General features: G+C 36.5%; 1 protein-coding gene across 1 annotated transcript in view; it reads left to right on the forward strand.

Annotated features, from left to right (window-relative positions):
- Positions 1–14,478, forward strand: part of TBC1D12 (TBC1 domain family member 12) — a 49,320-nt gene extending 34,842 nt beyond the window's left edge. Inside the window, 10 exon segments of the mRNA XM_072870304.1 lie at positions 1,152–1,234; positions 2,859–2,976; positions 3,334–3,440; positions 4,092–4,172; positions 7,021–7,115; positions 7,852–7,923; positions 9,935–10,063; positions 10,385–10,494; positions 12,263–12,521; positions 12,763–14,478. Of these exon segments, the coding sequence (XP_072726405.1) occupies positions 1,152–1,234; positions 2,859–2,976; positions 3,334–3,440; positions 4,092–4,172; positions 7,021–7,115; positions 7,852–7,923; positions 9,935–10,063; positions 10,385–10,494; positions 12,263–12,521; positions 12,763–12,831 (1,123 nt within the window). The 3' untranslated portion in view covers positions 12,832–14,478.
- Positions 14,479–14,851: the final 373 nt, after the last annotated feature.

Genomic DNA, 14,851 nt, shown 5'->3' on the forward strand with positions numbered 1-14,851 from the left:
TGTTTGCTGTAATCAGTTCCAGTTAGGAAGTGGAAAATAGAACATACAGTGTTTCCTTCGATATTCTCTCTAGTAGTATATAAGCTCATTCAGTGCTAAGAAGGAAATACCCTGAATGGAGGTACGGATTGCTATGATTTTTTTGTAAATGTTTTATTTCTTTTACTGTGTGGTGGAGAGTAAGATATGCAGTAACTGGTTTGCTGATGCTTTTCTGTACTTTCAAAATACCACGATTCATGAACTACCATAAGTATGTTTTTACAGATGACACTTCCACTTGTTTCAAATTGGAGTGCCATCCCAAGTGCGTAATGTGTTGCCACAATCTCATCCTTGAAAATAGATTCTGCTCTCACTTTCATTGGAAATATCAATAAAGTGATCTTTTCTGCTTGTATAAGAGGAGATGGAAAATTTTTTTTTTTTTAATATTAAAATGACAAAACTGTGTTCTGTTTATTTTGAACCAAAGTAGGCTAGAGGTTGGGTAAAAGACTGAGACCAAACATTGTGTTCTGATTTGTTTTGGAATGAGTCTGCCTGGTCAAAAGGAAGTGTGTGCTTGGCAATTAGGGGATCACTATGCAGTCAAAAAACAAACACATTTTAAGCTGGTGAACTTGTAGCACTGAAGCAAGCTTCCTTAGCTTTAGCTCTGACATAAATGGGGATTTATCCTTTCTTCCTTTAGTAAACCTATCTTCTCTTGTGGGAGTTTTAAAGGGCTAACTATAATGAATAAAAACCTTTATCTTTTATTGAAAATACGTTATCACAGATTTCATATGAACAAATGGAGTATTGATATGCAGCTATATTTAATGATTAAAATATGCATGTGCAGAAATGCATTGGAATAAATAACTGTATGGAATATCAGTACTTCCCTTTTGTCACTTCAAGCAAACTTCATTTGAGCATCGTTCCAGATGTTCAACAAATCTAATAACTCTGCTTTGGGGGGAAGCTATAGGAGAACTAATAAACAGAAGCAGTAAACGTCTGGTAGTTCTCCACTGCTGTTACTGAAACACTGGTAGTGTGACAACCCCAAAGCTCACCTTAGAGAGAAGCCAGATTAAAACCTCTTTTGAAATGGTTCAGAATGTCATTTGTGTGTATTGAATTCAGGAACAACTTGTTTTCAGAAATCTTCCTGCCAAATCGGTGGAGGAGGCTTTACGTCACCGACAAGAGTATGATGAGATGGTGGCAGAGGCAAAAAAACGAGGTATGTTAACTGCTAATAATAGTTATAATTATTTTTAACTGTGCAGCAAAAATGAAGTAATTTCTGGCTTGTAGGCTAGTAGGTACAGTAGAGGACAACCTTGTTTAATATCTAGGTTATTCTCTGGTACATATGTGCATACCGTTTAAAACAGAACTCAATTATCTAATCGTATTCTTATTCCACCACAGTGAATGTAACTACGTTCAGAAGTCAGTTTAACCTTTTCTTTAATTTTTAAGTAGGAACTTGATGATTTTTTTTTAACTTGTGTAATGTGATCAGCTAGAAACTTTCTGGGTACTCAGATTATTTTTTCAAGCTGTGTTGCTGCAGTTGCCACTGAGAGTCAAAGTATAATAAAGCTTGACTGCTTAAAGATATGTTTTTTCAGGAATTTGAGATCAATTCCAATGTGAAGACAGATGAAAACTTTGGGGTTTTTCCAACCAGCTGTACCTGTGTGAACCTTCCTACTCCCACTAGATCTGTTTTTTAAATTAAACATATCTGTAGCATCTGGTACTGTGTCAATCTATGAATAGTTGTTGAAAGGGACTTTTGTAGTCTTGTGCCTAGTATTCAGGGAATAAGCTATTTTAAGAATAGGTGCTGCATGTTGTGCTTGGGCTGTTGTCAGAGATATAAGCTTCTGAACTGATTGAGCCTCTATGGATCTGTGGCAGCTTACTCTGAAAAATGTAATAAGAAAGCCAAGGCATTTGACAACTCATTTCACTCTTCTCTTGTGGTCCGCACCTTGTAAGGTGTGATCTGTGGTCCATGTTCTCTAACTGCCTCTTTGGAGGGTCAGCCATGTGTAGTGTTTCAGTATGTGTGCCCTAGTATTCATTAAATTAACGACTGTTACACACACAAAGCTTCAGTAAAAACTTAATGAAGCTGGTCAGCTGTATCAGTTTACCAGGGATGGCATGTTTACTCTGTTGATGTGTCTAATGCATGCATAAATAGAAAATGTCTTGCAATTTCACAGTGGTTCTTGGTGATGTCAAGATAGCACTGCTCTGTCCTTTTAGCATTTTTAATAAGAGCATCTACAAATGATCCTTTTTTAACAGAAGGCAGAACACTCTTCTCTTGTTCAGCATTATGGCTTTGTCTCAGATCTTTGTCTTCTTTCCAGAAAAGAAAAGGCATGACCCTTCTAGGTTGACATTTCAGTAGAATTTGAATAATTTTTAAATAGATGTGGAATTGCACTTTTGAATGATAATTTTATCTATAATTATTGCTGATTAGTCTAAGTAATAAGTAAGGTTTAGGTAGAACATGGTGTGAAATTCATTACAGGAAAAACAGTGCTGATGTGCTTGCTTTTTAGTCATTCTGTGTACTGCTGAAAAGACTGCTACAAGTTTTCTAGCCAGATTTTTGCTTGCCTAAATCTCTGTGTATTTGAATAACTTAAAGACAGCTTAAGCTAAAAAATTGCCTGAGAAATACACCTACAATCAACAGAAGTAGTACCAACTAGCTCCTGCGCAACTGTAATTTACCCTTGATCTCTATCAGACATCTAATTATTTAGATAATAGCTGAATTATTTACCTAATAATTTATATACACTAATACAGAATTATTAACATGTTATGCCTAACAGAAATTAAAGAAGCACATAAAAGGAAAAAAATAATGAGAGAGCGTTTCAAGCAAGAAGAGAATATCGCTAGTGCTATGGTGATTTGGGTCAATGAAATACTACCTAACTGGGAAGGCATGTAAGTAAAGTTCTGTTGTGTAAATGAAGCAAGGCTGCCTTGTTTCTTCTCTGGAAACAGAGGAACCACATACCTTATTTTCCTTTTCCTGTCTGTTTTGTCAAGAAGTCATTTTTTTGTTGCCATGATATAGTGAGAGGTCATTACAGAGCAACATGAAATGTCCTTTCTGGGAGCTTAATGTTTTGTTTTTTTTTTTTTTTTAACGGGCCTTTAGCATAAGCAGAGATCCTTGAATATTGATTTGGAAAATAGTATGTTATTTTGCTTCTAAGTTGCCCAATGATTTTAGAAAACAAGATATGCAATATGTGCCTTTTGTTTTTGGGTTTTTTTTTTCCTGCTTCCCTATTCTAGGCGTGCTACCCGAAGAGTTCGAGAGTTGTGGTGGCAAGGATTACCCCCAAGTGTACGTGGGAAAGTTTGGAGTCTAGCTGTGGGAAATGAATTAAATATCACTCCTGGTATGCCTTAACAGATCACATTTTAATGCAAAATCAAGTTGGTTTATTTTCAAAGAAAAATTTAAGCTTTTGTTTAAAAAAAAAATACAAATCAGGGTATATTTGCTTTTTGAAGAACTGTATTTTACAACCTTAGGAACTCTTTTTACAGTTAGACAACATAGCCTGGTAAATTATGGAAACAAGGTTCCAAAACTGCTTATGAAAACATTTTAGTCTCATAAGAGTTAAGATACACCCCCCCAAAAAAAAAAAGTTTAAAATTGAGAATTTGTAGCTTTGCTTTCTTAAGGGTGTGGAAAGGGGAATTGCTTTATTTCATAACTAATGATTTTGATGAACTGGAAGTCTTCTAACCCATTCAAAAAAATAAAAATTTGAATTCTTTAAGACATGATTTCCCTCTTGTAATTTGCATGTTCACCACAGAAGAAGGCATAATACAGTGCACACTATAAAACTGTGTATAGTGGTACTCCAGTGGTTAGTGGTAACCATCAAATAGGTTCTCCCCCCACCCCCAGTGGTTAAGATGAAACCAAGCAACAAAACCAAAGCCAAGAATACTTAGTGTGCTTTTGTTTTGGATGGGTGCTTTTCTTACTTATCTCTTCCTTTTTTTGTTGTTGGTTTTGTTTTGTTTTCTTGCAGAACTTTATGAAATCTTCTTGTCGAGAGCTAAGGAAAGATGGAAAAGCTTCAGTGAGACAAGTTCTGAGAATGACATAGAAGGTGAGATCTCCTGAATGCTAGACAGCCTCCTATTCACTTTTACAAACCCAGAAAGTCTCACAAGTTGGAGCTGCAATTGCAGCATTAGGAATACTTGTTAAAAGTGCTCTGAGTCATTCCCTACTTAAATGTTTGCTTTCTTACAGCAAGTCAGTGAGTGAGAGGCTTAATGGTATTTACTATATCAATAAAAGATGCATTAAAATATTGCATGTGCTAGTTCACTTTCAAATAAACGTGTTTTCCTCTGAATTCCTGAAATATAAGGACTAAGGTCTTGTGAAAATTTTAGATGAAATACAAAAAGAAGAAATGGGAAACTACATTAAGCAGAGCTAAGCAACAGCACATACTGTAGATGGTTCTTATGTTGGTATCTCTTCCACAATTTTGGGAAAGAAAAAAAATCTTTTCTATTTTTTTTTTGATTGTGGAACTGAAAGGTGAAGAATAAATAACATATTACACATTTTGTATCCCACTTGGATTTCCTTGGTTGCCCAGATGGCATTTCCTCCCTAATCTATTAAATGGGGATGTTAGCACACTTGTATGTATAATGGAGTTTTATCACTGGCATATTGCTGTCTCCTGTGGCTAGTCTCCCTCTTAAAAATAGCATCAATGATGTTTTTAATGGTGGATATATCCTTGTTATAAACATTAACTCCTTGTGCTGTTAACAGTTACTTTTTAAAATGCTGTCTTATGTGATACTGTCAGTACCAGCTGCTATGAAATGACTATTTTTTTGAGTTGGTCTCTTTTTTGGGAAAGAAAATGCCATTGTAATGCAAGAAGTGCTTTTTTTGTTTGCACTTGCCATAGCCCGTCCTGACTAATTGGCTACTTTGACTGTAAATTACTCAGGTCGTCTTTAGGCTAACTCTGTGACTCATCTGAAACTCGTATTAAAAAATTGTGTGTGTACATGACTGTAAATATGCTTATCCTTGGAAAATAAGTTTGCAATGCTCCTTGGTTTGTGGGGTGGCAGTTTGCTTGCTCTTTTGTTGTGCGGATGCAAGCTGAGTGTGGGGGAAGGCTGAGGTAATTTGTTTATTTTGGAAAGGTAGTACTTCTGGATGGGAATGAAAGGGGGAACGGTCCAATTTGATTGTGTCAGATATTCTGGGAAATGTAGTAATAAGGGAAAACTTAGACCAATAGGATTTTCATCTCTGGTTGGAAAGCAAGCCAGCCCTCTCTGCTTATTACTAATCTTTGGTAGCAAAGTCTGGAAGATCAATTATTTTAGCCCCATTTAACATATTTGAGTAGTTCTGAAGGTTTTTCCTGTTCAAATATCTTTAACACTTTATTTTGGCAGATAAAGATTGAAGCATGAAAAAAATCTTTTTAGGTCTTGAAGACAAGATATTCATCAAAAGATGTGTTATCTGTCAGATCTGTTCAAAAGACCCCCAGTGACTCCTGTTTTGGAGTTGAACTGAATTTCTTGTATAAATCCAGAATTTCTTATGCTCTATATCATAGATTATAATCTTGCTTGGGAATACTCTAAATGGATACTGTCTCAAATGAAATTATCCTAAATTAACCAATATACTAATACCTGTTCCTTTTGAAAGAGAAAGGAAGGATTAAGCAGCAGTTTTTTAACTTTTTATTTTAGATTGTGTATGTTCTTTCTCTGTAATAATAATTGCCACCTTTCTCCCAAATTCCCCTAACACAGCCTCCAGCAGTCCCACTCACTCCTGAATGCAACTTAGTTTTAGGAGGACTGGAAGAAAATGCTGCTTTCCAGGCTTCAGCAGAGCAGGTTCTGTTTAGCCTATTCATCAAATTCTGCAATCTTCTGCTTCCCAAATAGCTCTTGACTGGTTTAAGGCCTCTGAAAGAGCCTTTTCCCCAGGTGCTGTGTGTATTTTTCTCCTTGCTATCAATAGTATTTCCATCATGTCCCTGTGTAGAGGACAGGATAGAGATAATTCAAGGGCCAGCAGAATTTCTTCTGGAGGTTCTTGAGTGAATGCTGCCTTCTTTCTTGCCATTTGAGGAATGCCACTCCTTAGGATGCAAAAAATCTGAGTCAAATGACATCTAATGAGAGCTCAGAAGTAATGTAACTTCTGCAGATCATAACTGTGTGGTCAATTCTGGAAACTTCACTGAAGTTTTTCTGTATATTTTAGTTACCTTCAGTAAAAGTGGGACATGAGAAAAGCATGACTACAGAAGTAATATGCTTGACTTTGCAGGTGAAGCAGTGCTGGCTTCTTGTGATAATGATGTAATTCATCTTTTTCTCCTAGTGTACAGAGTGTATTTCAATGCTGCTGGTTGAAATGAGCTGCCAAATGAGCCGATTAGGAATGAAAAATTTGAAAAGTGAGATCCCACTGGATCACGTTTCGATCAAAAGCAATGCTCTCACTCTGTGTTCTTGCACAGACTCAGTAACTGAAGTCACAGTAGAAGAAAAGAAAGAAGACAGGATTTTGAGGACTGGGCTGGGCAAAGTGCAAATTCTAGTGAATGCAGGGCCAGTCTGGGCCTGGATAGAGTGTTATACAGAAGTAAAAGGTAACCTGTTGTTTTCAAGTCTGAATGGTGTAAAGGTGTATGACTTGAAAAAGAATGAGTAGACAGGTAGTAATTACTGATCGTTTCCCTCACTTTTTGGAGGTGATGGCATATACCAGGAATCAGTGGGCAGTTTTAGCTCCTGAAGTATAGCACTGTAGAAGTGCATTCCAAGAATTAGAACTAGGTAGCTTTTTTCCCCTAGATCCTAAAAGTGCTCTATGTGCCTATGGCAGTTTTATTCTGAAGTTTGTAGAATTTGTCTATCAGTTTTAGTAAGTGTTGGTTTTGCTTGCAGATGCAGGTGTGTCTGTTGCTGATCGTGAGGCCAGTCTGGAGCTAATTAAGTTGGATATATCACGCACATTTCCATCCCTGTATATTTTCCAGAAGGTGAGATTTCTGTAACTTCAGTTATGACAACTTTAAACTTCTGAATAGTTAAACAAGAAAAGAAACCTAGCTGGCTAAATATGGAATAGTTTTTATAAGTTGTTTGTATAAAACAACAAAAGTAAAATTGGTTCTTTTCTACATACAACAGCAAATATTAATATATATTTTTTTTAAATGAGAATAAAGTAGGGACACTTAACAATGGACTATAAGGCTTCTTCTGGAAAAATTGTATGTGGTTCCTATTAATGTTCATGAAACTACATGCAAAAATGAGACTATTCTTACGGCTTCTACAGAAATCTTGACGCATTTTAGTATACTTTTTCAGGCTTTATGATTTTTATATAGATATATGCATACACATGTATATAAAATAGCATGCACTATTGTAATACAGTAACTTGTGTTACTAAGAATTAAAACGTCCACTGTCTCTGAAGAGGAAAAACCAACGCTGGATGTGTACCAGATATACTAATTGTCTAATATATACTGATTTCTACTAAATTATTTCATAGGGTTATTGGTCTGTTACTTCTCCTTTAACATCTCAAAAGCATACATGGTAATGCTTAGAGTAAACACTGGTATTATCTAGATGTGAACAAAGCAATAATTCACTGGCTCACCTGCATCTTAAAATACTGGCTTGTTACCTTTCTATATTTATAAAGTGATTTTGAAAAAACTTTTTTTTTTCTTTTCCTCCTCCTCTCTCCCCTTGTATTAGGGTGGTCCTTATCATGATCTCCTGCATAGTGTTTTAGGAGCATATACATGTTACAGACCAGATGTGGGATATGTAAGTATTTGCTGTAAAATGTTTATAACATGGCAAATAAGCTTAAGATGTCATGTATTAGAGCGTATTTAATAAGTAGGTTGGTTAAACTTTATGCTACTAGCACTTAAAAATAATTCAACTTTGGCACTTAGTAATTTCATAGCAGTTACAATGATGGTAATTTATAGAGATAACTAAATAGCTGAAAATGTACTGAATGTCAAGGATGAGTATACTGTTTGTCTTGCATGGAAAATTTTAACTGGATGTGTTCACAAGGCATTATAGTTCTGACAGACCCACAGTATCTACAGAAAAAAAAACCAAAATGCTAGCAGACTTCCAGTGAGGACTTAGCCTGTTCTGTCCTAATGTTGCTCCCACTGCTGCTATTTCCATAGCGATACTCCCTGCTTCACTACCGCACGTCCTGAAATCCAGAAACTCCGTATTGGTGTCTTGTTGTCAAAGCTTAATCACTCCGAGTTCATGTTTGCAGCAAACATTACTGTGGTTTAAAAATAACCAACCAACCAACCAAAAAAAACCCAAACCACCAAAACCCAACAAACCCCCAAAAAAAACCCAAAAACCAGCCAACCAAAAAAAAAAAACCCCAAAGCCCATAAAGAAACTGCCAAAAAACCCACAAACAAACCAACTAAACCTAACATCTCTCTGAATGGTGTCAGCTTACAGGAGTAGTTAAATAACAAACAGATGCTTTTTTCTTCTTTTTCTTTCTTTGTTCGTGGCGGTAGCTAGGAACACCTTTCACAAGCTCTGATTGCTTCTGGGCTAAAAAGAACTTGAAGAGTTTTAAGTCTGATCCATGCAACAAAGTGTTATTTAGCACAGGGTGTGTTTTCCTCTAAATCAGACATGCTTGGGACTCTGCATCAATATCTAGTTGGTTTTTCATGTTCAAATGTTTTTAGCCCTGAATTCTGTCATCTGTGACCTCATTTTTGGAGATCCTCCCATACTCTTTTAAGTGAGGTTACAAACTCTGCAGGTTCTGAGACTGCTTGTTCCCAGGGTGGAGTTTTAAAAGGCAAATAAATAATTTTTCATGGATAGATCTTCTCTTTTTCATTAGGAACACAGCTAGCCTGGATATTGCTGATCATAGATTTTTTTATTATTATTATTAATGTTAATATTGCAGTAAACTTAATGTAGTCTTATTTCCACACCCATCTATCCCACAAAAATGGAAAGCTGTGGGACTGCTTTTGATCCATATCAATACTTTTTTCCCTAGTTGGTTAAAATACTGAGTGCATCTTTTTTAAATGAGGAGCAGGCAGCATAAATGCCTAGAAACAGCAGAATAATCATCATTGCAGTTGAAATTGGTAAAATTATTTTTATAATATAATTAGTATTCAGTATTTTTTATAATAATGAGTATTCAGATAATCAGTTAACAACTACAAGAATAATGCTCTTCACTTCTATTGCAGGCTAAAGTGTTTTTGAGAGAGTAATCATGGAAAAATTTAAACTTGCATTGTAGCTAACCACTTAAATGTAATTTTATGTATGTGAACAAATACTCTTTGGCAAGTGGAAAGATATGTATTGACTGTTCTGAAACAGAATTTTGTCTCAATTCCAACATATCTGTCTGGGTCTAAACTGTCCCATATGTGAGGTTTTTCTCCATGTCTACTTTTCCCATAGCTTAACAATGAACTTAAGGCCAAATTTTGTCTCTTATGAGCTCTGCATCCAGCCTGTGTGGTTTTAACGTTCTTGCATTCCAAGTCCCAAGGACTTGTGATCATGAGACCTCCCAGAACTCCCATCAAGCACCTAAAACCAGCATCTGAAGAAACACTCTGTCTTGCTGAAATCAAGCTGACTGCATGCATAAAAATTATTTATCTGTATTGTTTCTGTTCATCTGGAAATGTTACGCAATGGTATTTGATATATTGCAGACTGTAAATATTTCCATTTCCAAAGACATAAGATGTACTGAACCTACTCACCTATATTTGCCCGATGCTTTTCCCACTTGAAGGTACAAGGGATGTCCTTCATTGCTGCTGTGCTCATTCTCAATCTGGAAGAGGCAGATGCTTTCATTGCCTTTGCTAACCTTCTAAACAAGCCATGCCAGCTGGCCTTTTTCCGTGTGGATCACAGCATGGTATGCACAGAGTTTTCTGGTTTTGAACCATAACATTCTTTTGACTTGCAGCATAGTTGATTTATTGATGACTTCCTTTTGTCTGATTGAATAATGGAGAACTTTAACCTGTAGTTACAAAACTGAGAATACCAGATACTAATCCATAGAACACATCCTACTGTTTAAATGTTTCTAGAGGAAAAATCAAATCGTTGTACTTACCCTAAGAAGTCACATTGTGCTATGATGACATCCTCAATTCTTGGTGGGGTTTGTGTTTATTCTACAATTAAACATTCTTCTGATGACTGCTTATGAGGTGCTTTACTGTCTCTACAGATGCTGAAATACTTTGCAGCCTTTGAAGTATTCTTTGAAGAAAATCTTCCCAAATTGTTTCTTCATTTCAGATCATACAGTCTTACTCCAGACATATATTTGATAGACTGGTGAGTTCAGAGAACATAGCAAACCTAACCTTACAACTGTTGGAACACTTTCCATTTTGCTATAGGTTTTTCAGCAACAGAAATACAGCATAAAAAAAAGCATTCAGTAGGTGTGTGTGTACCTCAGCTTCCTAGGTCTTGTGAAATTGTGGTGAACTGTTTTGTGCAACTGCAGTTCCTCTGGCAGGATTTTATGAACTGGGATTAGGAGTGACATCTATTCAGATAGAAAAGGAGACACACAGGAGTCCTGTGTGTCTCCTTTTCCTGTTGCTGCAGGTAAGTGTCAGCTATGTGTAACGTAAGTAGGGGAGAGGAGGCTACTACACCGTAGTTGTCTATTGTAAGTGACTGCATGAAATGAACATAATCTGCTACTGAAGAAAGTATGCATATAGGAATATAGACTTCAAAGCAGACGGAGGATGAAATTTAGGACCTGATTTGGGAAGGGATAAACTTGGGAATACAGTGAACATTTTGAAGTAATGAATGCTCTAAAGCAGAGAGTACCAAACTATGTTATGGGCCTGTAATGGAAGGCAGTAATGCAAGCATCCTTGAAGTGTGTGTAGTGCTGCCAAATACAGAATGTCTATTCATAAGTGTATGTGTGTGGATAAGGATGTGCTTCATATAGGATTATTATATGGGTTAGAAGTTTCTAATAGAGTGAATGGAACTGGGTAGAATTAAATAATATAAAAATGTCATGTCACCTGATACTTGCAAATTAAGAACTTCGGCTATAAGATGCAGCTTATCAGTAAGCAGTAAGTCTCAGCAGGAGCAGGTTACGCAATAGCAGCATTGAGTCAGGAGCATGCTGCAGTGCTGAGAGTTTAGGCAGATTGAGAGAGATATCTATGTTGTGGAAACAGTGCTGCTGTACAAAGTACTAGAATATTCTGCTTCCAGTTAACTGTGAGAAATGAAGATTGTTATTCCTGCACGTGTTCCAAAGATGGCCTTGAGATAGAGAACTCCTCTTATAAAGGGAGAGTAGAAGAGGTTGTGGTAGTCTGTGGTAAGGAGTGTTCTCAAGTTCCTGAACCACTTCCTAATAGGAATAATAGGGAAACAGAGAACACTGTGTTTTGTATCAAAGGAACCCCTCAAATTTAGGGGTGGGGTTCTACAATATGGTCCATACAGCAGACTGAACTCTCTGCCTGTGTACAATGAATGCTTTTTAAAAATAAACTTTGCAATAAGAAATGCAAGTGGACTCTTCCCAGTAAGAATAGAACAGCAACTGTCTTTAGATTTTGGCGATTGTTAATGTGAATAGAAATTAAAAATGTATCATGGAAATGTAGTTATTGAATTCTCATTAGTACATTAGTGGGATGTAATCTTCTATTGAGATGGTTTGTGGCTTTAGATTTAGTTTAGAAAACAAATGATGAACAGAGCTGTTTAAACTGTATGGCTTAAAGAATGGGAAGTGTTAAGTTCTTATTTGTATGTTACACTCTGTTTGAGTGTAAAGATGTTTGTAACTTCCCTAGCCAGAACTTCCTAAAGGAGGTGGCTTTCAAGTGGAGGATTTCCTGTAGCTTGAAAAGAGATGGGTTTCAGGGTAGGAGCACTGACTTTAAAAACTGGACACTTGTGGATCTTTGAAATATGGAAGAAATAAGAACATATGAAATAACTTGTCATCTGCTCGCTTTCAGCTAACATAACTGAGGTTTAAAGGAGGTTGTATTTTCACCTTTCTGAAATAGGTTAAAATTATAACTGTGCCCTTTTTTCTCAATTGTAGGATTTTTACACTCTACAGCAAGTCATTACCACTTGATCTGGCCTGTCGTGTCTGGGACGTTTTCTGTAGAGATGGAGAAGAATTTTTGTTTAGGACAGGGTTAGGAATCCTTCGGTTATATGAAGATATTCTCCTACAGATGGACTTTATTCATATAGCACAGTTTCTAACAAAACTTCCGGAAGACATTACATCAGAAAAGCTTTTTAGTTGTATTGCAGCTATTCAGATGCAGAATAGTAACAAAAAATGGGCACAGGTGAGTTTCTTGGAGATAGATACATGTATCTCAAAATAGACATGTCAGCACATGAGTATATGGAGCACTTCTCTTAATGACTACTTTATGCTGCATGTCTGACTTCCGAGCAATGGGCACTTCCTTTCTAGTGTCTCATTCTAGAAATTAATCTCCATGCTAATATTGTGGTGGTTAATATTGATATTTTTTAGCCAAAAGACTGGCTTTTTTATATTAATTAAATAATTTACTTTTCCAGGTGTTTGCCTCACTGATGAAGGACAACAAAGAAGGGGACAAGAACCATAGCCCAGCACTGAAAAGCTAATTGTCGTAATGTTGAGGTCAACTGAAAATGTGGAAAACCACTTGATGACAAAGGAGTTTTCGCATCACTTCTATGTGGAAAAGCACTATAGAAAATGTGAAAATGAGATGGAAAACCGACACAGCTCTCAGTGGAGTAATGAACTGATGAAATCTTCACCCTTTTGCCAGTATTAGCTTTTGTCGTGGGAAGATTTTGTTTTCACACAGAATACTAAAACCTATGAAACTGAGAAGTGGGAGAGCTCATATTTAATACTTTAAAAGAATCAGCTCAATGCAATAAACATTTGTAATAACTTCTGTTGGTACTTTAAAAAAAAAATTGAGGCATAACTTTTTTTACAAATACCACAAAGGCACTTTTTTGGGGGGATGAGGGAAATGCTAAATCTTAAGGCCCCAAAACTGCTATCCAAACCAAATGCTTTTGGTACAAATATTACCTCCAAAATTAACCATTTGAAGGTATTGAGGACCAAATAAGGTAGTTTGGTAGGTTTATGTGCAAGATGGTTAAAATTTGGGAAGGGTTATGGTCTTTATTTACTTGTTCAAGGTTTTTCTGGTTTGTTTTTGGTTGTGGTTTTGTGGTTTCTTTTAAATACAGTTTCATTCTTCAGTCTGGGCAAATGTAATTAACTCAGGAACTGTGGAAGTATTGTGCCCAAAGCTGTTAGAGCAAAAATAATCAGAATTTTAAACAGTGGTAAGATCAGGGCTGCTATTTTCAGAGTGTACAGCTTTCAAAGCGAGTGGTGTTAAGCATTTTTTTTTGGTGTATTGGTTGTGCAGCTTATTAAAAATGGAGTGGGTATTCTGTGAAAGGGTTTTGCCACCAGAAGTTTTATTTTGTTGAGCCATTTCCAGTTAAGAAATACTTGTATGTAATGGTGAACACTAGAAACTGACAAAGCTATCTGCAGACTTTGTGTTGTCAAAGGAGCAGCCACTTTTAACACTTCAGAATAATGAAGACACAGAATCGTTTTTGAAACTTTTAGTGTGCAATACTGAAATCCAAAAAGCATCTGGTTTAGTGATACTTAATTCTTTAACATCTTTTAACTGTGAGACATAAGGTCATATTGTATGTGTTACAGCAGACATTTCCAAACATTTCCTATTCTCAAAGATGCTGTACAACAACTTGTGATTGTAGGGGATGGCAGTTTAAAATGGATAGCACTGCAGGTGAGGAACACTTGCATTCTCTTGGTCCATTTTTGCTAATATTTAATGTAAATAAATTCCTTACATGTGGGTTTTTGTAACTGGTCCCTCTGTGGAAATCAAGTCAAAATTACCATTATGTATTTTTAAGTGCAGGAGGCTTCCAGTTGTCCGGTGTTTAAAAGCAGAGTCTACATAATTGGGGTAAAGATTTAGTGTGGTGTAACTTACGTTGCTATCTGGTTTAAAAACTACATATATACTACTCATAACATTACAATTTGAAATTTAAATGTCAGATTTTTCTTAACTTATCTATTCACTACTTTAATTGGATCCAATTTGTCTTATATTTTTGTGTTATCTTGTACAGTTTTCTTACTTTTCAACTATAAATCTGTATATAACTGTAAATAGAAGGATCAAGCCTTCCTTTAAGACCACTAGCAACAATTCCTGTGTAAATAAAACTTATAGCAGGTGTGCAGTGTGGTTCCTTTCCATTCCTCCGTAACTTCCTGCTAAGTAGGGCAAGAGCGTGCCTCAAGGATAGCGTTGTGCTGCTGGAAACTTAACTGGTTACTGCGCTAAGGAACCACACTTTTGTTACCTGGATTCCTTGCCTCCCGGAGGAGCTGAGGTGGAGGGCAGTGTCCTATGCCTCGAGGTTAGCTTTGCTCTTTTTGGGGCTCGGGGGTGAGCCCGGAGGCGCATACTCTGCTCCCGGAGGGCGTGTTGTGGTGCGGGGCCGAGGGGGGAGCATTAAAATAAAAGACTGATTTATTTATCATAAAATGATAAATTTTATCATTTAAACTGCTCCGCCGGAGCAGTCCCCCTCCGTCCCT

Source organism: Ciconia boyciana, chromosome 8, assembly GCF_034638445.1.
Source record: "Ciconia boyciana chromosome 8, ASM3463844v1, whole genome shotgun sequence".
Taxonomy (NCBI): Eukaryota; Metazoa; Chordata; class Aves; order Ciconiiformes; family Ciconiidae; genus Ciconia; species Ciconia boyciana.